Source organism: Plasmodium coatneyi, chromosome 12, assembly GCF_001680005.1.
Source record: "Plasmodium coatneyi strain Hackeri chromosome 12, complete sequence".
Taxonomy (NCBI): domain Eukaryota; phylum Apicomplexa; class Aconoidasida; order Haemosporida; family Plasmodiidae; genus Plasmodium; species Plasmodium coatneyi.
Genome location: NC_033567.1, coordinates 4,498,938 through 4,521,482, shown reverse-complemented (window position 1 = coordinate 4,521,482; position 22,545 = coordinate 4,498,938). Strand labels below are relative to the sequence as shown.

General features: G+C 38.0%; 1 protein-coding gene across 1 annotated transcript; it reads right to left on the bottom strand.

Annotated features, from left to right (window-relative positions):
• Positions 1-18: 18 nt before the first annotated feature.
• PCOAH_00046770 (Uncharacterized protein) lies at positions 19-22,318 on the bottom strand (the record flags this gene model as incomplete). The annotated part of the gene is made up of 14 exons (XM_020061461.1): positions 19-80; positions 242-341; positions 453-575; positions 784-1,554; positions 1,760-16,143; positions 16,332-18,375; positions 18,525-20,306; positions 20,457-20,645; positions 20,746-20,814; positions 20,979-21,200; positions 21,293-21,421; positions 21,626-21,655; positions 21,762-21,852; positions 22,047-22,318. 14 exons carry the CDS (start codon positions 22,316-22,318, stop codon positions 19-21), a joined length of 20,268 nt encoding a protein of 6,755 aa, XP_019916150.1.
• Between the last annotated feature and the right edge of the window lie 227 nt (positions 22,319-22,545).

Below are 22,545 nucleotides of genomic sequence, written 5' to 3'. Positions count from 1 at the left end.
TAGTAACTTTATTTTATTTTACTGTCCTGTCAAATAATACATCCACGTGATGCCATCCTCCGACTTGATTATAAGCTTGCCTTAAAGAAGGTGTATACGAAGAAACGTGCAAAAGGAAATGTCATTTTCGAAAAACTGAGTAAAAACGAACAGCAACAGTAAAAGCACGACACGCTTGTATATACACATGTGTGCGCCCTCGCGCTACGCCATTCGGTTGAACATTCACTTTTGCTCTTACCAGAGATGGCACTTGTCGCTTTGCATTTAAGTGGTATATGAATTGTTTGGCGCGCTTCTACTTTGGTGACTTCAAATGGGACAGAAAAGAATTCGTCCGCCTTGGGGAAAAAAGGGGCGAGGCAGAAATGAGGATATATTAACATATACACCCAGCAGTACTAGCGCTCCCGCGAAGTCGAACTTGTTAACTCTCACGAGCGATTTATTACTTTTAAAAAAAACTGCTTCATGTGAAAGAACGGATTCGTAAAAGAAATGAGTGTGGTTTTTTGCGATGAGCAGAATATCGGTCCCTTCGGTTTCGGCGCCACACTTTTCCCGATTAGTAGCCCCTGCAAAGGAATTTAGCGTTACAAATGTGTTTAAAGATGCAGCAGCGCATTGTGAGTATGTATGCGCTGGTGCACGATATACACGCGCGTGACGCTTGCTTCTTCATCATTCAAACATTCGATCATTCCACAATGAAGCAGTGTCACACATTTTCATTTTTTTTTTTTTTTTTTTTTTTTTCATTTCCGCGCTTTCTTTTTTAACAACCTTGTAAATGATGCCCTCCTTTGAGAGGAGCTTCAAAATGGCCTTATTCGTCTGCACGTCGGGGGGGTTATACTTCACGGTAAGGTTAATCTTCTCCGTCAAGTTATTGAGGGTCTCGTTCTTTAAGAAAAAATTTGTATCCACAGATTTAGCACTGATGGATTTGTCGACACACTGGAATATTTGCTTGGAGTTTTTGTTCTCCTCGTCATAATCTTCTATAACCACGTCGTAATTAATTTTCTGGTTACACACATTTGTAAAGGATATTTCATTTATTTGAATAGATCCCAAATCAGTATTGAAGTAAAAGTTTTCTTCGAAGTTGTTCATACTTACGTTGAGAATAAATTTAAATTTGTACGTTCCTGTTGTTTTGTTAGCAAACGAAATGGTGACATCTCTGTCGATCTCGTTTTTAACGATGCAGAAGTATATGTTAATAGTATTTTTTTTTTTCCTCTGGAGAATTATAGACTTGTCCAAAAATGCGTAAGTGTAGTCAACAAGTGCATCCATTTTTATATCCTCATCCAGGGGGTTATAAATGCTCACTTGCTCTTTTATTATTTCTTTTTTATTTCCCTTTACATTTTTTATGGACAGAAATTCGCTTTTGGTTATTTCAAACTGGAGGAGGATCTTATACGCGTCTTCATATTTTTCATTCGAAAAGGTCAGTATCACATGGTACATTCCATCCTTCAATGATATGACTTTAAATGGCACGTTTTTTTCCTCCTTATTGGTTAGCTCGACCTTGTTTTGTATCTGCGGGTGGAGAAGTGTAATAAGGGTTCGCATTTTTTTTTTCGCTTCCACGGTTGTTCGACCAGGTGGGGGGCGCTCATTGCCTATCGGATACTTCTGTACGTTACGCATTTCGTTTAGTTGTACTTCGTTTAACCATTTTTTCTTTTTTTTTTAAATTGCTGCCCCGTCGATAGTACACCTAACTGCCTACAGCTGCACTCACGTAAAAAAAGAAGCAGTCGCTATGCGAAATATTCAAGTCTTTGTCACAAACAAGAGACGAAAGGAACAGCGTCTGGTTTTCATTTAGCCAATTCCTTATTCTGATGGAAGCACTGTTCAAAACCTTCGATTTGAAATTGAAACATTTCTTCTTTTCGTAATTGCTACTATTTGCATAGCCTAATAAGGTATAATTTTTCACCACCTCGTTCGGGTAATAAATTACCAGCTTAGATATATGATGAATTTTGGGAAAATATTTCAAATATTTTAAGCACAAAGTGTTGTGATAGTTATTACTGTTTTTCCTCCTTTTCTGCACAAAAAGAGGATTGTAAACAATTTGAAATGTGCCGCTTTCGTTCGGTTTCACAACGTCTTCATGTTTTTCCAGCGAGAAAAAATTGCCTTCATTGGACAGGAACTTATATTTCATTTTAAAGTTAGATTCCGTTTCGTTGCATATTTCGATGGTCTTGCTTATCGGTTTTCTGATGTCCGTCAGGAATGTGACAACGGTTTCATTTTTTAGGCAAATTGCATTCACGTTTTTGTCGTCACAATGGGTGTTTTCGCCCTTTTCAGAGTTGTCTGCACCCTGATCTTTTCCCCCTTCATTTTCAGCCTCCTCAACACTGGCGGTCTGCCCACTCTGTACATTTTCCCCCGCAGTGATCAACTTGGAATTATTCACATACCCACTCCTACACTTGTTCATGTCATTACGCGTATTAATAAATATGTTTAAAAAAATTTTGCCATTGATTTTATTAAATTTGGGGAGCAAATCGACGGACACATCGTTCAGGAACAAATCCTTCGTCACAAAATCGGTGTCCACGAAGATGTAAATGCTTGTTATGTTGAAGGAAAAGATAATCCCCTTTTTTGGATATACCTGCAAGAATTTTTCGTACTTTTGTGGGTACACAATTTGAAACTGGGCGTTCATGTCACCCCTGTTGTGCAGCTGGATTTTCCTTCCTTTTATGGAGTCTTTCCCATGCGTGCCCTTAAACAGCTTTTCCTTAACTTCCTCAAATTGGCTAATTCCACTTGTGTCTGTGGAGCACAGCGCTTGCCCGTCCTGCTGCCCCGCCTTATTGAAAGTGAGCAAATTCTCCTTCAGAACAATTTTGTAGCATATGCTTCTCAATTTAATGCTGGTCAAGTAATAGGCAATTTTTTTCCCCCGGTAGCTTACACTAAGGTATAGGGGAATTTCCACGTTAAGATACTTCTCCGGGAGGAACTTCACCTCGAATGTCTTTTTTTCCTTCTTCTTTAAAATGTGCAAAACAGAATTATCAAACTTTACAAAGGAAAGGTAGTGCTTTTCTAAGTAGCCATAATTTAAGACGTTAAAATATATATCTTCTGAATTTTTATTGTGAAGTGTAAATTTTGAAATGCTTTCTTTATCCACATGTACATTCTCGAAATTTATTTCGTTCGAATTATTACTTGAAAAGGGGAGTTTGAAATGCGTGGCTGATCCTGTTAGGTGTATGTAAACCATTTTGCCCACATCTCCGTTTATCATAAAAGGTATTTTGTAGTTATAATTCTTCTCTTCATTTGGTTTAAATTGGATAAAAAGACAGATCTTGCTTTTTCTTTTCAGGTGTACCTTTTTTCGATAATTCCTTATGGTAAGGCATTCCTCATTCAGTTCATATTCTATGTAGCAATCTACATCATTATTGTTGCTAATGATCAGTTTCGCTTCTACCACATTGTTGCTTTCCTTTTCTGATAGGACGTCCATTTCGTTGTCTGCATGATCTTCTTGCATCTTCGCCTCTTTAATTTTGGCTCCCACAATATTCGCTACTTTGTGCTTTCCGCTTTTTCCACTTTTTGCACTTTGGCTCAAATTAGTATCGTTTGTTTTGCTTTGGTCTTTTTCCTGTTCTGTTTTATCGTCTTTGTGTTTCTCCTTACCTGGTGTGTGTTTCTCCTTGTTTCGCTTCTCCTGTTTATGGTCTTCTTTCGATTTGTCTTCCCCCTTTTCTTTTTCAGCTTGTTCAGTGGCATCCCCCTCTTCGTCCACTTCATTCTGCGTATTATCCTTCCTCGTTTTACTCTCCTTCTTCTTGTCCTGCTTGTCCCTTTTGTGTCTTTTCTTCTTGCCCTTTTTATGCTTCCCAGTTTCATTCTGCGCGTCTTCACCAGCGAGCGCCTTAGCCTTCTCCTCCTCGCGCTCCTTCACCCTCTTATCCCTTTCATTATTTTTGAAGGTATGAATCAAAGACGACAGTGAGCTATCACTGGAGGAAAAACTCTCTTCATAGCACTGATCTATGTTCGTTATGCCCTTCATCTTACCACTGTCATCCAATACGGGGAACAAAATAACGTTGCCAAAGTCATAATTGTAAAAAGAAAAATTAATTAAAAAGTCAATAGCAACTGCAGTGATTTTTAAATTAATAAGATAGTAGTCCATAATATTAATGGTCAAGTAGTTGACATATGTTTGGTTCTTCAAGGGGTTGTATTCAACAGAAATGGAATAGGTGGAATTCTGGGGAATGCAATCCCCACTGCAGGTTATATCAATTTCCTCATCCTTCTTTTGTAGGTAGTATTTATAAACCAGATCGAAATTACCTAAATTTTCAATAACAAATTTGGACAACTTTTTTCTTCCTATTAAAGTTTCTTTAAAATCTATATGACCGTAAATATGGATCAGGTGACTCTTATATTTCTTTTGCTTTCCACTATATGTGTTGTCCTCCAAATTTAGCTGCACTTTTTCCTGGTCAAAATTTTCAATGTAGCAATTTATATTAATTTTACTGACCTGCGTTTTGAAATTAACCTGTAACAGTTCTTCCTTTGACCCTATTCTGCATAGCAAGTTAAAATTGTAGAACTGCTCCAGATGTGGTTTGAAGAACAGCTTGATTTTTTTACACCTTCCTTTTCCCCGCACATGTTTAACGTCTCTTATAAATTTGTTGCTATCGTTTTTCCATATATTTCTCAGGTAATAATTAAGCAGGAAATACTTACTGCTGTGGGAATTTTCATCCTTTCCGCTGTTTCCCTCCGGTAGGCTGACGCATGCTTGGCTATTCCATTCGCTGTCTGACTCACTACCCGAATCGCATGACGTATTTATGTACTCCCATTGGGGGAAATGTGCCGGGAGGATGTATTCCTTCTTGTACCTTCCATATAACATGGTTCGTTCATTTTGCGCTCTTCGTTCTACTTTATTTTTTCCATAACTGATATTTGATGAAGATGCCGACCCGTCCGACGAATTGGCCAACGAGCATGACCAGTTGTCACTATCGTTGTGCAGCTTAGTATTCTCATAATGGTTTACGTAATTGACCTTTATCCTTTTTTTTACACTTTTTCTCTCTCCAATTAACGCACCCTTGTTATGAATATCACTCAGAATACCGCTTCCATTAGAATCACTTTGGTCAGAATTGCTCAACGTGGAAATCGCACCAGAGGAGGAGTTCCCATCCGTGATGGTTCCCTTTTTGTTGGGATCATCTACGCTTGTTGAATCATCCTTATTTAATTTTCTTATCTCCTTATACAGGTACTTATTCTTCCTATAGCATGATTTTACAGTACCCCTAAATGGAACAATCTTGATGGTCTCCTTTTTGCTGTTAAACGAATTGTAAGAATTCTGGTCAAACTCAAAATTGATGTCCATTAGGTCAAAATTGATTAGGTAAAAAACGAAGCAGTAGCTTTTTCCTAATATTAAATTGTTCACATGTATAGAAGACGTATTAAAAAAGGTTAGGGGCTCAATTACCTTCAGCTCAAAATCTATGGACTGCTCTTTCTTATCATTTACATAAAGGTTGTAGCGTCCATTGTAGTCCATCGAATTGAAAATGTTAAACAGGAATCTTATTAGGGAAAAGTTATTTTCTTTTACACACCCCTTATAGTTAATACATTCGGAATTGTTGTCGTTGTGATTCTCGCTCTTGTTATTTTCCCCGTTATGCTTGCCGCTATTTGGCAGGATGCAGCTTCTTCCTCCATTCTGTCCCGTTTCGCTGATTTTCTCGAAAAAGTACTGTAAGCTCTCATTCGAAATGTTCAGCATGTATATTTTATGATTTATCTTTTTTAACACTCCCCTGCTCAGTACAACCATTTTGTATTTTTTTGGGACTTTTTTCTTCTCGTCCATGTTGTCTACAATACCGTTGTGATTCCAATCCGCCAACACAAATTCATTGCTGTGATCGTAATTTTCGAATGTCATTTTGATCGGTACGCTAATTTCGTTGGAGAATTTTATCCTTATGTGAAGCACGGCGTCGAAAGTTTTCCTATACATGTGGTGAAAGCAAAACAGTTCCAGGCGCTTCTTCTGCTTTCCCTTGATGGTTATGTATTTTTTGACGACCCTGCATTGCTGCTGTGTTTTGCTCGTTACAACATTTCCACTTCCAATTATTTCACTGCATTTTCCAATCACGTCGTTTTCTCCAATGTGTGTCTCATTAAAGCCGCTTCCTTCCCCGTTGCGCGAATTATCTCCCAAATCAGACAAGGTCAAGTCGTATTTGGTCATGTAAAACTCGTCGATGGGTTTATTTTCGCCCGTCTCATCTTCCATATTTACCCCATTAGGGTTACCAACCACGTGTCCATCTTCATTTTTTTTTATTTCTCCTACCAATTCGTTAACTTCTGAAGCGTTTTTAATGTTCCCCCCCTGCTTACAATTGGCCGACGAGTTCCCCAATTGTTCTGTCTTCTCTCCAGTAACTTGATCAGTTAGGAGATTTTTATCCATCCTGTTCACTAACAAAGCAACCCTTTTCTCGCTAAACGGGCGAAAAGCATAAACAGACGTTATGTCATCTACCCCGTTTAGTGGCACGATGTTCAATTCGACAAATACCTTTACATTGGACATATTTTCCAGCACCAATTCGCTCTTGGAATAATTAAAGAAGGGAACATTTTTGAAAATAATTTTTTTCTTACTACAGGAAAATTTTATTTCTTCCGAGGTTAAACTTACGTATAAGGAATCATTATACACTCCATCTTCATCCTTCCCTTTGGGATTCTTTTTGTTAAAAGGGTTTGCAGAAAACTTAAACGAGATTTGCTTCTTCACCAAAGTGATGGATTCTCTTATGTCCATTTGAACAGAAAACGGAAAGGAGCTATTGGCTGGTATGGAACCAATTAAAGGCCTAATATCAATGACACCTTTTATCTTTTTTTCCACCTCTACTTGGAAGAATAAATCGTGGTTGTTGTCGTTCACGTAGGGAACCCTAAATGAGTGGTTATACCCCACAGGTAAAAGATCAAAATTGATGTGATTCTTAAAAATGTCCACGTTTTTACCGTTATACACTTTTCTTATGCTATTTTTTAAGAGTTCTAAATTCCAGTAGTTGTTCGTTTCTACTATATTTCCAAGGAACTTTAAATTGTAAAATTCGTAGTTATTATTGAGCACGCTAATTTGTATGCTTCCTAAAAGTTGCTTCTCTTGGCCAGCGATTAGAGTAGTCGAATTTTTGGTTAAATTTCCACGCACATTTTTTGGATCCTTACTTTTATCCGGATCTTGCCTCTTTAGCTTTTCAATAACACTTTTTTTCCCCTTTTCACTGTCTTCTTCTAATCCCTTTTTGTTAAGCTCCTCATTCGGGGTAGTTGTCTGCTCAGTCGCATCGAGCTCATTTGGAATGTAATCCACCGCATTACACTCTTCTCCTTCCATCCCTTTTAAGCTCCGCCTTTGTGTGTTCCTTCTCTTTATCATTTCTTCCAACTTATTTTTATCCACTTTTATTTTAATACTTTCCACTTCGTTTTCCCTTATCATGTAGTTGCTATGGCCTATGTAGTAGAGGTAGCCCCAACTGAACATGTGCATTTGCTTCTCCCTAGTTTTGTACAGTAAATCCTTAACATTTTTGTAGTCAAAATAGGTGGTGTTGTTTCTTGTGCGTAATCCTACATAGTTATCAATGGTGGTAAAAAAGGAGCTCCTATTTGTGGCATTATAAATATCTTTTTTTTCCTGCACACATGTATGGTGGTTTGTATCGTTACGCGGAATGCCTTTCTCATATGTGGACTCTGAAACGTTGCTATTTTTTGCATCCCCCTTTTTGTGTTGCGCTTCTTTTGGTTCATTCACGAGGTTGACTCTTTCTTTTAGTTGTCCCTTCCGTTCCTCCATACCCCGCCAGCAATCTAGCGCCAAATTATCCCTTTCAAAGAAGACCTTCACAAAGACGGGATACTTGAAGCAATTTCTTAACCGCACTTTAAACGAAATGACACTGTTCAGGTGGATATCCCCCAAATCGTAGATATTATCTTGTCGGCGCTGATTCAGCAAGCTTTGTGGAACAATCAGATTAATGGAGGGCAAAAAAAATTCTACACTTATGTAAAAGGAAAAACATAGCACGTTTTGCTGATTGGTCAGGTGAATATTTACGAGAAATTTTTTACTTCCTATTTGGTTTGAATAAAAACATATGTCTAAATATTTGTGCTGGTAACGCGTAACCTCTGTGGTGGTGCTGAGAGAGGAGGACGCATCACCGTAGGTGACACCACCCCGTTGTTCATTCAATTCGGTCAAATACCATTTTGACTTTATTTCATTGTCATTTTGAACTCGCATGTTAAAACGGATGGGGTGTGTTTGTTGGGGAATGACGCTGGATCTTTTTGGTTCGTTCTCGTTCTCTTTTCCCTTATCCCCCTTTTTTTCGCGTTCCTTTTCTTTTCCCTTTCCGCTTTTATTCCTATAGTTGGCAAATTCGAGTTCCTTAATTTCTATATGAACCTTCGCATTTACATCGGACGTGTTGCAGATTTTTATCCGCTCATTAATGCACTCATTCACGTGGCACCATCTGTAGTATAGCGTATTATCATCTGAATTATAGTAGCTGTTTTTGCCTAGGAAATTATCTAAAAAGTTGGCATAGTTTTCTGTTTTTTTTAATAGTAGAACTTCTTCGAATATGTTTTTGACATCGCAGGAAATGGTGGGCTTCACAGAAGAGGCAAAAATTTTAATGACTTCTCTGTGGTTATCAGTGGGTTGTCTGTTAACCCTATGATCCTTCTTCTTACTATCAGTATGTAGCGTGTCCGACATGAGATTTTCCACCTCCACAATGTAGACAAATCTGTACTGCCTCTCTTCAGAAGAATTAAACTGAACCGTGACGGTTTCCTCCCCCTTGGACTTCACCAAACCGCTAATTGGTGAAATGGAAAAGGGGCTCTTAAAATCAGCATTTGCATCATATTGCACACATCCCAAATTGTTATACCGTAACACCTCATCCTTTTCTGCGTTCTTTATTTTACTCTTCAACAATTTTATCTCGTATTTAAAGTCAAAATGTCCATCATTAATAATTTTAAAGAATCGGGTTTCTTCCTTTTTAACCTCCACAGAGTCATAATTAAGAATAGAGGGGATAACCTTAACATAGTTATAATCGAAAGAGACAGAAATGGAATATTTGTACGTTTGAATGTGATTGTTTTCCATGTCGTAAAAGTGTATCAGGAGAGGCACATTCTGCAATTTGACCTTCCTACCTGATCTTACCTTCAGTTTTATTATTTTCATTTCGTTTGAATTTATACTGTCAGTTAGACATTCCACACATAGGTAATTTAAAAAGGAGTCCTCATTTATTTCTGCTACGTAGAATATTTTGAACTTTCCTGTATTTTTCACTTTGATCAAACATGCTTTGATTTGATTTACCTTTACATATTTGAAGTTAATATCTTCTTCTAGAACGTCCCCTAGGTGGGCAGGCAACAGTTGCTTGCTCTTTTGGGGAGACTCCTTCATGGCAGCACGGTTATGCTTTAATATGGTTTCCCCAATGGTGGCACCTTCTGCTAGTGGGGCGAATTTCTCCTCTGAATCTTCCTTCACAATTTCGGTACTCACCTGAATGAAGGACTTGCAAACTTCTCCTTCCACGGTGAGGGATGTGAAATAAACGTTGTTCTTCATTTTGTCACTTTTGCTGAAATTCTTCTCCACATAGTTGATTTTTATTTCTTTCTTTATCGCCATTGCGCTATCCGTTTTGATGGAAACTGTTAGCGTTTTTCTTTCATTTTTTAGTAAATTTCCCTTTGTAGGATTTATGCATATTGGGGAGTCGCTCCTCAAGTCGGCGGGGTCTACAAACCAGGCAAGGTCGCAGTAGCTACAGTTCCTAATTTCTACGTTTTTTTGCTGAACTGAGTTTAAGAGAATTTTGTGGAAGTTTAAGTAACTTTCGCTCATTTTCAGACAGCACTTTATTCCTTCCCCCGTTAAACATAAGGAGAATATATCATACAAGTAATTGTCAATCTGCTTGTTGGCTAAGTCTAACTCTATGTCGTTAGAGAAAGGACTATCGCAGAGTGGCCCGCTGTCTTTTTTTTTGTCCCCATTCGTCAACCCCTTCTGATAATTCATATCTACTGCCCCACCTGTTACAGAATATATAGACAGGTGCAATTTTTCAAAAAAGGGACCCACCTTTTTAGGTAAAAACAAAACGATAATTTTTTTCCATTTCTTAGAGAGAATGAAAAATTTCTTCGGGTATACGTAAAAATCGTTATGGCTTATGAAATTATCGGCACTGTTAAGTTCATTCGCCTGGTAATTTTTGTCATTGCTACAGGGCACATTGTCAAAAGAAACTTCGACAAAGCAATCGAAGGGAGAGGTGTTAAATAAATTTAAAACTTGCATGTGCTTATACAAATGTTTAGAAATTTCATTATTTTTCATCATCTTATTTGAGTTGTTCGATTTATACTTATCCTTTTCGTTGCTACTTGAGTTGCTCAAAATGGGGGTAATGTTTTTCCCTCTCATTTTTGCTCCTTTAAATTTGGGCGAATTGATATCTGTAAATATTTTTAAATAATTTAGGAGGTGCTCTTCACACTCTTCTTTTAACTCTCCCTGGATGATATGATTAAATGAGTGGACATTTCTTCCGATCAATACCCGGTCAAAATTGTACAACCTTTTGCACAAAACAAAGCAGTTACTTCGGGGGGCACACATAACAACGCTGTTGCTAAATATGAAATACGGATTGGAGTAAATCCTAGGCTTATCAATCACCACAAGCAGATTTAAATAAAAGTAGTTCCCAAGGAGGTCTATTAAGCATATTCTTTTTTTTATGTTCACTATTTTGCAGGTGTTAATTTTTACATTTATTTCGGTGGATGTATTCTTTTGCAACATTACATGGGTTATATTTCTGTATCGAATTTCGTCCCTCTTATCGTAGGATTGGTCTACTTCTAAAAACTCAATCACGTAATGGTCTTTTTTTTTTTCACTTTCTCCCGCTTCACCTGCTGCACGTGCGTTGCGAATGTTATAGAAAATGTGGTCATATTCATCCTTTATTTCATACTTTTTTTTTTCCAATTCTTCAAAGTAAGCCTCCTCCGTAAGTTCCTTTCCGCCGTAAAGGTACAGCTTGTTCGCATCACTATCGTTGGTTGCGTTTTTGTTGGGGGGTTCCTTTCCTTCTTCGCTTTTCTTCTCGCTCTTTTCTCCCTTATTGTCGAGGTCGTTTCTATGTTCCGGCACTTCACCGCCCTTTTTGTACTTGCTTTCGTCTAGCTTCTCTTTGGTATCCTTTTTTTTTTCCTTTTCCTTTTTTCTTCCCTTCTTTTTCTTCTCCTCCACTTGGTCTTTGCTTTTGATGTGTTCTTTTTCGCCTTCCTTATGGTCCTTTTCCGTCTTTTGGGGGGAATCACCAAGTAGGTCCCCCTCCTGTACTTTCCCCTTTTGTTGAGTCTCCCCCTTTTCCTCCGTATCAATCTCCATCTTCTTCTCCTTTTCACCCTCGCCTTCCTTTGCACTTCGCTTCTTCTTCTTCTTTTTCCTGCTCTTCTCCTTCTTCTCACTTTTGTACTCATCTCCTGCGTCCTCAAGTTTGTCCTTTTCCTTTTCTTCATTGTCTTTCTTTGCTTCTTTTTCTTTTGTGTTGTCTTTTTTCCTATCCTTTTTCTTCTTTTTGGATTTGCCTCCCTGTAACTCGTTCTCCATTTGTGCTTGTTGCTTTTCCCTATCATGTAGTTTATCTACCTTTTCTAGTTCACCCCCTGGCTCTTCCTCTTTTTCCACATTGTCTTCTTCGCGCACGTCTTTCGGGGCCACCACCGCAGCTTGCTCCTTCTCATTGGTAACATAAAAGTTGGACTCGCATTTTTCCAAATTCTTCTTGATCTGAATGAAGCTCTGCATATTGAAGGCGTCGTACGTCTTCGAGTTTGGGATGTCAAAGAAGTAGGCCGATGTTCTTACGTCTCTATATTTTTCCTGCACCATTTTGGAAAATTCCTTCAGAACATTCCTCTTTCTAAAGCACAATTCTTCGTTTATAAAAAAGTAAAAGAAGTTGACTTGAACAAATTTTTGTTTTAAGTACCTGACCAGTTCTTCATTCCTGTTAACAACGGTTTTTACGCTTTCCTCAGCTTGGTTGCAACGTTCCGCTGTATCTCCATTTGGCATTTTTTCTCTGACGGCATTTCTGTTTTTGCCTCCACCGCTTTCCTTCTGAACATGCTGCGAATCAAATTTGTCATTTATTTTGTTTGTCCCTACTTCTTTGATGGAACTTTCTGCGACCTTTCCAATCTCCTCCTCTTCAGTTTGCTCTCCCATTATCTCTGCCCCGTCGATGACTCCACTATTTACCTTTTTCAATTCCTCGTCCTCCTGATATATTTTTTCCACAAAGTTTTCACTAAGTTGGATGTTTATTCTTCTTACGAACATGTTACATCTTTTTTCTTTCCCAATTTGTGCTGTCTCATTATCAGTTGCTTCTCCCATTTGCTTGTTACAAGCGAGAGAATCCTCTACATCGTGGCACGCCAAGTTGGACGAATCGTCATCCGTTCCCTTCTTTAAATGATCTCTCAATAAGTTGCGCAATACAATTTTTAACTCTTTGTAAAATGACACATATTCTACATAGTCGTTGTTCTTCATGTAGCTATTTATTTTGCTCACCTTTTTATTATATTTTATAATTTGCTCATCCACTTGTGCATTTCTTTCAATACAGTGCGTGCTCAGTTGGCCAATTATTTTCTCATTCAGGATTTTTTTTTCTTTGCAAATTACGATTTTTTCATACAGCCTCTCCACAGCGCTGTACACATTCGCGTCCCTACACTGTACGTCTTTTTTCATGCCTGGCCCCTTTTCGCTTAACATATCGCCCTCCTTTGTGTCTACCCATGGATCACCTTTTTTAGGGCATCTTAGCAATTCATCTCCGTCTTTTTGCTCAACGGATGAAGAATATTCTCCTACTTCTTCTGTTTGACCTTCTAAATTGGCCATTTTCCCCTCTACTTCAGTGTCCCCCTTCTTTTTATCACTACCATCCTCAGTGCGTGGTACCAGTTCAGCTTTGCCCCAATCGGTGTGTCCGTTTAATGTCTCCATTATTTTTTCGATTTGTTCTTTCTCTTTTAATTTCCGTTCAATCTTTTCTTGGTATTTTTTTGTCATATTTTCATAAAAGTATTTAAGTCTTTGTGCGTCCGTTGTTGGGCTCTCCTTTGCGTCGCTTCTTTTTCCCCCTTCGCTTTCCGCGTCTTTCCTCCTGTCCGTCCCGCTAGACGGGTTAAAGAATTCCTCATACCCTTCCACCGGGTTTAAATAAATTATATGATTATTCTCATCCGAGGTGAGCCTCAAAAATGTGGTGAAAAAACACTCCGAATTTATGTATTCATTTTTTTTAAAGAAAAACACCACTCCATTCACGTACAATGGGGAGAGTAGCACTTTCTGCAGAATTATCTCAAGCAGATTTGCAAAGGTGCTATTCTTTTTGCTAGAATTTTCTCCTTTGTTTTTTTTCCGTTCCGTCATGGTTAATTTTAAAAATGATTTCACGTCAGTCATAAACTCCTCATCGTTAAGGAGGGCAAAATGAAAAAAGTGTTTCACGTAATCTAAATTGTGTCTCAAGTTGTACTTGTTAAAGAATGCCTTCTGGGGTAAGAAGCTACCACCATCGTTGTTTTTTCCGTTGTCATTCCTGCAGTTGTTTTTTTTCCTGTGCATACTTATCGCATGCTTATTGTCTACCTTAGATTTTATGCTTCTTAAATTTGGTATTTTTTTGAGTTTATTTTTTCCCACATTTGAAAAATTATACTCTTTTACGTTATCCCCCTTTGTTTCCTTTGCATCATGTGCATCTTCATTTGGGATGCCTACTCGCTCGTGAGGCGTATCTCCCTTTAAAATTAGGTGTGAATCTTTATCTTCATTAATTTTTATGCCGTCGTTCGTGTTTATTTCATCGTCGGCTTGCTCTTGGTCCCTCTTTTTCTCTCCCACATTTAGCACTTCACTCACGTAGTAGTCTAAGCTGTTCTGATGCGTATGCCCAGAAATTGTAGAAACCCCCCAATATGCTGCATTCGTGGAGTTCGCCAAACTTTCGTGCATTCCTCTGTTAGACGTCCTTAGCTTTTTTGTAGAATGTCTATTCCGGTTTATATTGCTCTCGTGGATGATGTAATGAATGAAGTTCCTTTTCACGCTGGACGGGTAGTTGTCCTTCTCGTTAATCTCGTTACACCATCGTACTATTTCTCCAATCGTTAGGAAGTTATCACACTCAGGGTTACTACCCGTTTCTGTTCTTCTTAGGGGAGAAAAATTCAGAACGGTATTATTCACCACGTACCTTCCAATCCCCCTATGATTCACATATTTTGGACAAATGAGCAGGAAATTTTGTTTTACTTTTTTTTTCATTTTTATTATTTTTAAATATTCTTCAAAGTAATTGTACTTCCTTTCGTTCTTCTGTATAAGTTCCTCCAAAATGGCAATTTTATTTTCTAAAATTTTGATATTCCTTTGTTGGTCATTCGGGACTGTACCTACTGTTCCGTCTGGACCATCCTTTTTTGGAGGTATACAATCGGCTAGTATGTCATTCAGTTTTTCCTTCTTGTTTGTTATTTCATCTGTTTTGTCATTCTCTTTTTGTCCTTCCTTTTCGTTTCTCTTCTTTGATTTGTTTTTTCCCTTTTTCTCTTTGCACTGTGATTCTGCAGGTTTACTTCCTTTTTGGTCCTTTACAGGTTGATCCTTTGCAGGTTGATCCTTTACGAGTTGGTCTTTTACATGTATTGGGTCTCTTTCCCCTATTTTGTTCTCATCATCCAGTTTGACACCCTTCTCTTCGTGTGTTGCTCCCTCCTGGTTTTCGCTACTATGCCAGCTCTGTGTGAGATAACTATTTAAGTCACCGTTCAGAAGGTTATTCCCCCCTTTGTCGCAATTTCTTATTCGATCTAACTGCCTTCTGTACACACCCACCAAGTAGTGCATCAAATTACTATAAAAAAAATCAACTTCGTCGTTCTTTTCAATGTATATATGTGAATAAATGGATAGGAGATCATATAGGAAGCTTTGAAAGTACTTATAGTAGTTATCCAAGTTGTAAATAAACAGATACTTGGAATAGTTATTAAAGTTGGTAATTTTCATTTTGTGGTGGACGTTCCCACTGTTGAGGAGGAGCGGCTTCACAATAATGTCAGACGGGTCAGCCTGCACGTGATCTCTAACGCTGTTCAGATAAACGTCCATGGTTTTCGTAAGATTCGAATGATAAATAAACAGCTCGATATTTATTTTGGCGTTTTTATAAACATCCGAAGGTTCGAAGAATATGCGAATGTCCAAAAAGGAGTTACTCTTAATGATCCCCTTACTGGGTATTATAAAAATTTGGGCCTTTCTCTTTAAGTGATTATATTCTAACTTTTTATTGTAGAAAATAATATTTTTCACTTTAAATTTTACATTCACATTTTTGGTATTTATCAATCGGTTCGTTTTGCATAGACACTTTTTCACTTCCACTTTTTCAAAATGAATTTGTCTATAATATAGATGGAGATCGGGGATGATGTAATTAAATTTTATATCCACCGTATAGTAATTCTTGTCACTCATGCATATGAACATTTGTTCTGAAAATAATTTTTCGCTTGCACACTTATTATCTATTATAATTTTCAAGTCGATGGAATTGTCCTTATCTACTTCCTTATGTTCGCATGATAATGTTATTATGTCCTTCATTTCTGGATTGGTCAGATGGTAATTTAATTTTACTTTTTCTCTACTTAAATTTCTGAGCGTAATTACTCCCTCCTTCTTTTCCTTAATCGTTACATTGCCCATGTTTATGCAGACCCGTTGCAGCTCGCTGTTGTTTTCTAAAATTACTCGCTTCAGGTATCTTAGGATGTACTCATTACTCACATAACCGTGGCAGGACAGCTTCTCGAAGTTGGCTACGGGGAATATGGAAAAAAGGGGCATAAGCTAACCACATTGCGCCAAGCTATACAAACTGTACATGTTACACACGTGACAAAGGATGTAGACTTCACACCACTCTTTAGAACATTGCAATGCATTGCGGCGTGAACATAACAACACCCCTATCTCACGCATTATCAAAGCTGCAAAAAATGATTACCTAACTTCTTCAACTTTGAAAAGCTCCCCAAAATGTACTTGTCATCCTTTTGGTTCAAAATGAAACATTTCAGCAAATCGGAAAAGATACCACAAAGACCGCTGTTTTTCGCACAGTAGCTTTTTAAGATGCCTATAAGGTTGTACTTTCGCTTGGACCCTTCGGACGAGTCAATTTTTTTACTTGAGCCGCCGGATAAGTTGTCCATTTGGTTCGCCCCGTGAACTTCACCCGATTCGTTCAACCCATCCTCGTCACCAATTATTCCCATCCGTTCGTCATTCCTCTCTGTGTGTGCCCCTTGAGCGCTAGCTCCTCCCACGCGGTCGTGATAAAGGGCCAATATTTCTTCGATATGCCTACCGAGGGAAAGGAATACCCCCGAGTACCTCCTTTTGAGCCTTTGGATCAGCCCCTTTCTCTGATTTTCATAATGGGAATTCTCGTTATCAGGTAAAAGGGCTTTTTCTATCAAGCTGTCTATGTGGTCAAATTCGCTTATTTTCCTCCCCCCATTTTTTATTTCCCCGTTTGGTCCACATTCTTGCGGGTACACTTCCTCCGCTAGTTCTCCATTTTTCTTATCAACACATCCATCCGCAACATCATGAACAGTCAGAAGCAACACATTCGATCTGTCTTTGGAACGTAAAGTCACTTTAATTTCCTCAAAATTGCAAATTTTAAGCAAAATGGTCTCCGTCACATTTTGCGGAAAACCAGGTATGAAGTAAAAAATAATGTCCTTACTGTTCTGCGGTTCAATAAAAAAATTATTCACATTTGTATACAGTAGAGAAGGAAATTTTACATTATAAACAATTTCAACGAAAAGTTTAATTTTCCCTGTGTTTTGGATGGTTAGCAAATCTTCCCCTACGGATTTATAGTGTATATCATAATTCAGCTCCCTCTTGTTTATGCTATATTTAATGTCTGAATATCCACCTATCAATTTGAGAGGATAAATGGGGCCATTCTTAATTTGACACAAAACATTAACATTGTAATAGTTTTCATTTATACTGTTATAAGTAAGCGTTATTTGTTTTTTTTCGTAAGGCAGTAAAAAACCTCTATGGGGAATTATATTAAAAACTTGATTAAAGTTTTCATACATATTATTTTCTTCAAAAAACCACTGGAAGTATACCTTAAAATTGCACACATTTTTTATTTCCACTGTTTCTTGGGCAAATAAATTTTTTAAAATGTACTGAAAGTCTACAGAACTTTTATTCATCACAATATTGGGATATATCGTCTTTCCAAGCAATTCATATTTTTGTCTTCTTCCATTTTCTACAAAGTGGACGATCAGATGATCTTGATAAGTGTTACTAATTTTGTTATTCATAAAATCCACGTCAAAAAAGATTCGGTTTTTTTTCTTTTCCATTGGTCTTAGTTCTATTACTTCCTGCTCCACAGAAAAGGGCAACTTAGTGGACAAGCTGAACTTTACATTTGCATTTCGCAGATTCTTCATTTCGACTTCGTGCATTAGTCTGTTCATGTTTTTCGAATGGATAACACGCTGATTTGGTCTGCATCCTCCTCTTTCGTCTACACAGTTTTGGCACTCCTCCGTGGGGTAGTCCTCCAAGTCGTCATCTTTTTCCACTCCCCCTTGCTCATTAAAGTCATAAACAAAATCCGCAATGTTGCATATTTCGATCTCCGGGTGAACAAACGAAGCTTCTATTTTTATTTTTTTAAAACTAGCACACACTTTCTTCTTACCGATTGTATCTTCATGCACGTAGAGAATATCCTCGCATTTCTCCTCTTTGCAGTTGAGCGCGCTTACAATACACACCACTTCGCTGCCCCCTTTTATGGACACGTTCCTTGGGGTCACGCCAAATATTTCAGGGTTTTCATTTTTTTTCTTTCTTTTCTTTTCGGATTCGAAGAGAAAGTATACGCTTCTTTCGCTTGTCCCTCTGTTGGAGATGATCAGTTCGCGGATGTATTTTTTGCTCGTATGAGTGACTTCAAAGTTTATGCCACTTTGGTTAACCAGGATGGGCGATCCGACTCCCTGCAAGAAGGGGTGAAGCGGTATTGCCATATGGCCATATGGCAGTTTGCCGGCTCGACCGCTTGACAGCTTGTCGGTTGCATTTTATGATGATCACCCAATGGCGGTCACGTAACATGCACCCCCAATCGGAGCGCAGAAACACTCACCTGTGCCTTCAGGGGAACCAAAATATCCTCCTTCCGATGAACGTTCACCCGGAGCGTATCCGTGTACGCCGCTGTGTCTAAGCACTCAGCACAGACAGGAACAAAAACGGATTCGTGTGGTTCTATATAGAAGTTATTTTTCGAAAAGCTGAAGACAGGTAGCTCGTTGGACAAGCTGATAAAGGTATTAATCGGACTTTCATTTTTTATTTCTATGACTTTTTCCTTTACATCTAAACAGTTGCATTTTTCAAAGTCAATTATACTAGGAATAATTTTTACGGTGGGACAAGTGCAGTAAGCCTTAATATTAAAAAAGAGAAGATCTTCACATCCAGATATTTTAACCTTAACCACGATGAGGATGTACCCTATAATTTTGCTCGTTATACTAATGTTGACACTTTGGACATGGTTTCTTCTGATCACTCCATCTTGGTGAGAAATGTGCAAATCGCATATGTTGGAGATCTCTTCGTCCACAAATAATTCATATTTCACATCCGTGTCTTCCGACTTGTTAATCAGGTTAATTTGTTCGCTGTACATTTTATCTATAATCATAGGTTCTATATTCAGAAAAACGGGTTCACACAAGACCTTCGGCTTGGAACAGATGGCACGAAAAGGTAGGCTCTTTTTATAAGTTTTAAGTTCACTTAGATAAAGTTCTAAAAACGTCATGTATGCTTTTATTTGCTTAGGGCAAAATGATAAGACGATTTTTTCTTCCCCAAATTTGTCTAATTTGTTATAATTTTTTTCAATTTTTACTTCATCTTTCAATTCGTTAGGAATATTAAATCCGTAATGAAGAGTCAACTCTGATTTGTTAACAATGGTAATTGTTTTTTTGTACTCAAAGCTGTGTGACACTTGATTAAAGGTTATTTCTTCTACGTCTAATAGGACTTGCGGAAAATTGCACGTACTCACTACCTGTAATTTTCTTTTCACATTTGTATACTTCTGATGAATTATGAATGTCTTCTCTGATGCACCATTCGCCTTTGGCATGTATACCATTTCGAGGGAGTGCGTAGAATTTTTCAGTAAAACAAACTTTCTTCTTGCAACTTCAAATTCGTTATAATTATCCTCTACTTTTTCTACCTTCATGGGAACATCAAAGGGAGTGTTGTTCACCAGTTCGAAGGATAGCCTTTTGCATGTGTTAATAAGAATGTTATCAATTTTGTGGATCCCCTTTTTTATGACAATTTCGGGTGCTATACTTTTGAAGTACACTACTATTTTTTCTTCCTTCTTGTATCCTCTTATAAATAAGAATATTACTATTTTGTAAAATGAGGCAAACTGGGGACATAGTGCAACAGTGATGGTGGTGTTTGTGTCGCTGTACAGTTTCTTGCATTTCGGGGATATGTCTATGATTAATTTTTTTTTTCTTTTACCCTTTTTTGGCTCATCATAATGTGATAGGAGTGACCTATCAGAAGGTTCCCAATCAAATGTGTCATTATTTTCGTCGTGTAGTTTGCGCTCCTTTGGGGGTTCCCCGTCGGATAGGTCATCTCCAGTGGGGCTTGTTCCCCAACTGTCGTCATCACCGCTGCTATGGACACTGTTTATATCATCACTGCTGTTATCGATACTCGTGATTCCGCTTCCGCCATCCCCCTGGAAGGATTCCTCATTTTTGTATAGGGCATTTTCTACAATATTCTCGTCCAACAATTCGCTGTCCCGAATGAACGTCTTTTGGATTATTTTATCCCCCTCGTCGAATGTCACATCTTTTATATCCGATGAAGGGTCATCCTGAGATGCATAAAAATGGGAATGACTAATTGCGTCTGCCCTTGCGGAACGGAAATTATTTTAATATATATATGGACATATATATATATATATATTTTTTATGTAGTAATTCCTGCGCGCGGAATGCTCCGCCCGGCTGCTTGCACTTACATATTTACACTCGTACACATGATACTTTGTTATATTATATGTTAGCAAAAAGAAGGATAAATTTTTAATGGCGATATTTATTTCTTTCGGTTTGTTAATGTACACGTCGTCAGCAGTGAGATCCTTATCTTTTATTAAAACCTCGGCCACAATTCCTTCTCCTCGTATTTTGGTGTGGGTCCTTATTCCCTAACAAATTAAAATTTTTTTTTTTTTTTTTAGAACATTGCACATTTTGGCTTATTCTTTTCTGCAAAATAGATAGGCTCTATTTTAATGTGCGCATTACATTTTCGTAATTTATTATCATGTAGTCCTCGTAAGTTCTTTTCTGGACAGGGAGGAACGTGATCTTCGTCTGCAGTTGTGCAAAAGAGTATGCGCCCATGTGTTGGTATGTATCTGTACCCACAAAAAGGAGTGGGCCCCATTCAAAAGGACAAAAGGAAGCGCGTCACTTTGCGCATATAAGCTAAGAAGGTTCGTGTCCCCCTGTCGCCATTTTAAAGGTAAAATTCTAACTTCTATCATCTCCCCCTCCTTCAGCACATGGATAGAAGAATTAACATAAAAGGGAGGTGTTAAGCTGATTTGAAATTTATTTTCATATTTCCCAATATTTTTTATCGTTATGCTTTTTTCGCTTTTCATATAAATCGGAGTTTCATTCATCTTTATCTCGTCTTGCACATCCAAAATTATTTCATCGTTCATGCATCGGATAGGCAATCTAAAGGATTTACCCTGTAATGTAGAAGGGAGTTTTTATCGACCGAAATGAGCGCTTGTGCAGTTTTTACGGGGTAAAGAAAAAAAAAAGAAGGGGATGGTCCAACTATGGAGGTGCCTTCCTTTTTACTGGCAAAAATGATGCAGCCCAGTTCTGCTGTACACGCCTTGTGTACCTCTGTCTGAATCTCCAGGTCATATTCGTAGTTTTCACACGACTGCGGGTAAAATTCCACCTAAAGTGAGAAGAAATGGTTGCATTATCGAAAAGTACTTTCAACGGAACCTTTTAATTGTTACTCGATAGGTTCATATGCTCGGAAGAGTTTCGCTTCTCCCCTCTATTTTGTAAAAGTCTCATCTTCACAACGTGTAATTCTGAAGACTGCCCTTCTATTCGCAAACATAAAAAAGGTCACTACGCTGCGTAAAGTGCCAACCTTGAAGGTAAATAGCATGCCGGGGGCAACCTACAAAAATGAAGTAATGGTCATGATAATGCAAATAAAAGGCAGTTATTCAGAAAAAAAAAAAAAAATTTACATGCTGCACATGGGAATTATTTAAAGGGTTTACCTTCTTTTTGACATCCGAAATGTACTTCACTTTGAAGACATCATTTTCTCGTAACTCGAACTTGAGGTTCCTCGCGTTGGCGTCGATATTTCTACAGGAATTAATTTTTAAGAAAAAAATTTTTGCAAAAATATTACCATCATAAAGGGACTTACATTTTGCTAACTGTTTTTCGGCACACTTCATGCGAATTCTCCGAATATGCGCAGACATGCAAAATGTTATTGGACACCCTCGCTGTGCAATTTATTGTCCTTTCTTTACAACGGCGAAAGAGCAAATTACTTTAACGTTACCACCCTTTCGTATTTCTTGAAGGGGGCATAAGAAGTGAAGGTAACGATGTCTGGAGTGATCTGGAAATAATTGCAAGAAATGTTATCCTTTAAGATGCCCTTTTTTGTCATGTTCTCATTTTTTTTCCTGATAAATTCTTTTAAAGCCTTTTCTCTATTGTGGACAAAGTAGGCGGGCCTCAAAAAGGGGGACCTCCCCCTTTCTTCCTCGTCACATTTAGCATTTTTTTCCTTGTTTCCGCTGGTGTTGACTTCTTCCATTTCGAAATCGTTTAAAAGAGGGAGAAAAGGAGGTGAGCAAATGTCACATTAGGGCACACTGCGCTTTATCAATCAGTCTTGCGCTATGCCATTATGCTTTCAACATGACGGTGCATTCTGTGGGAACATTTTTATTTCATGTGCATGCTATTTAATTCGCTTCACGTAGGTCATGTGTATAAGTAGGTCCCTTTTTTTGATGCTTCTCATGCAGTTAGACATGTGTA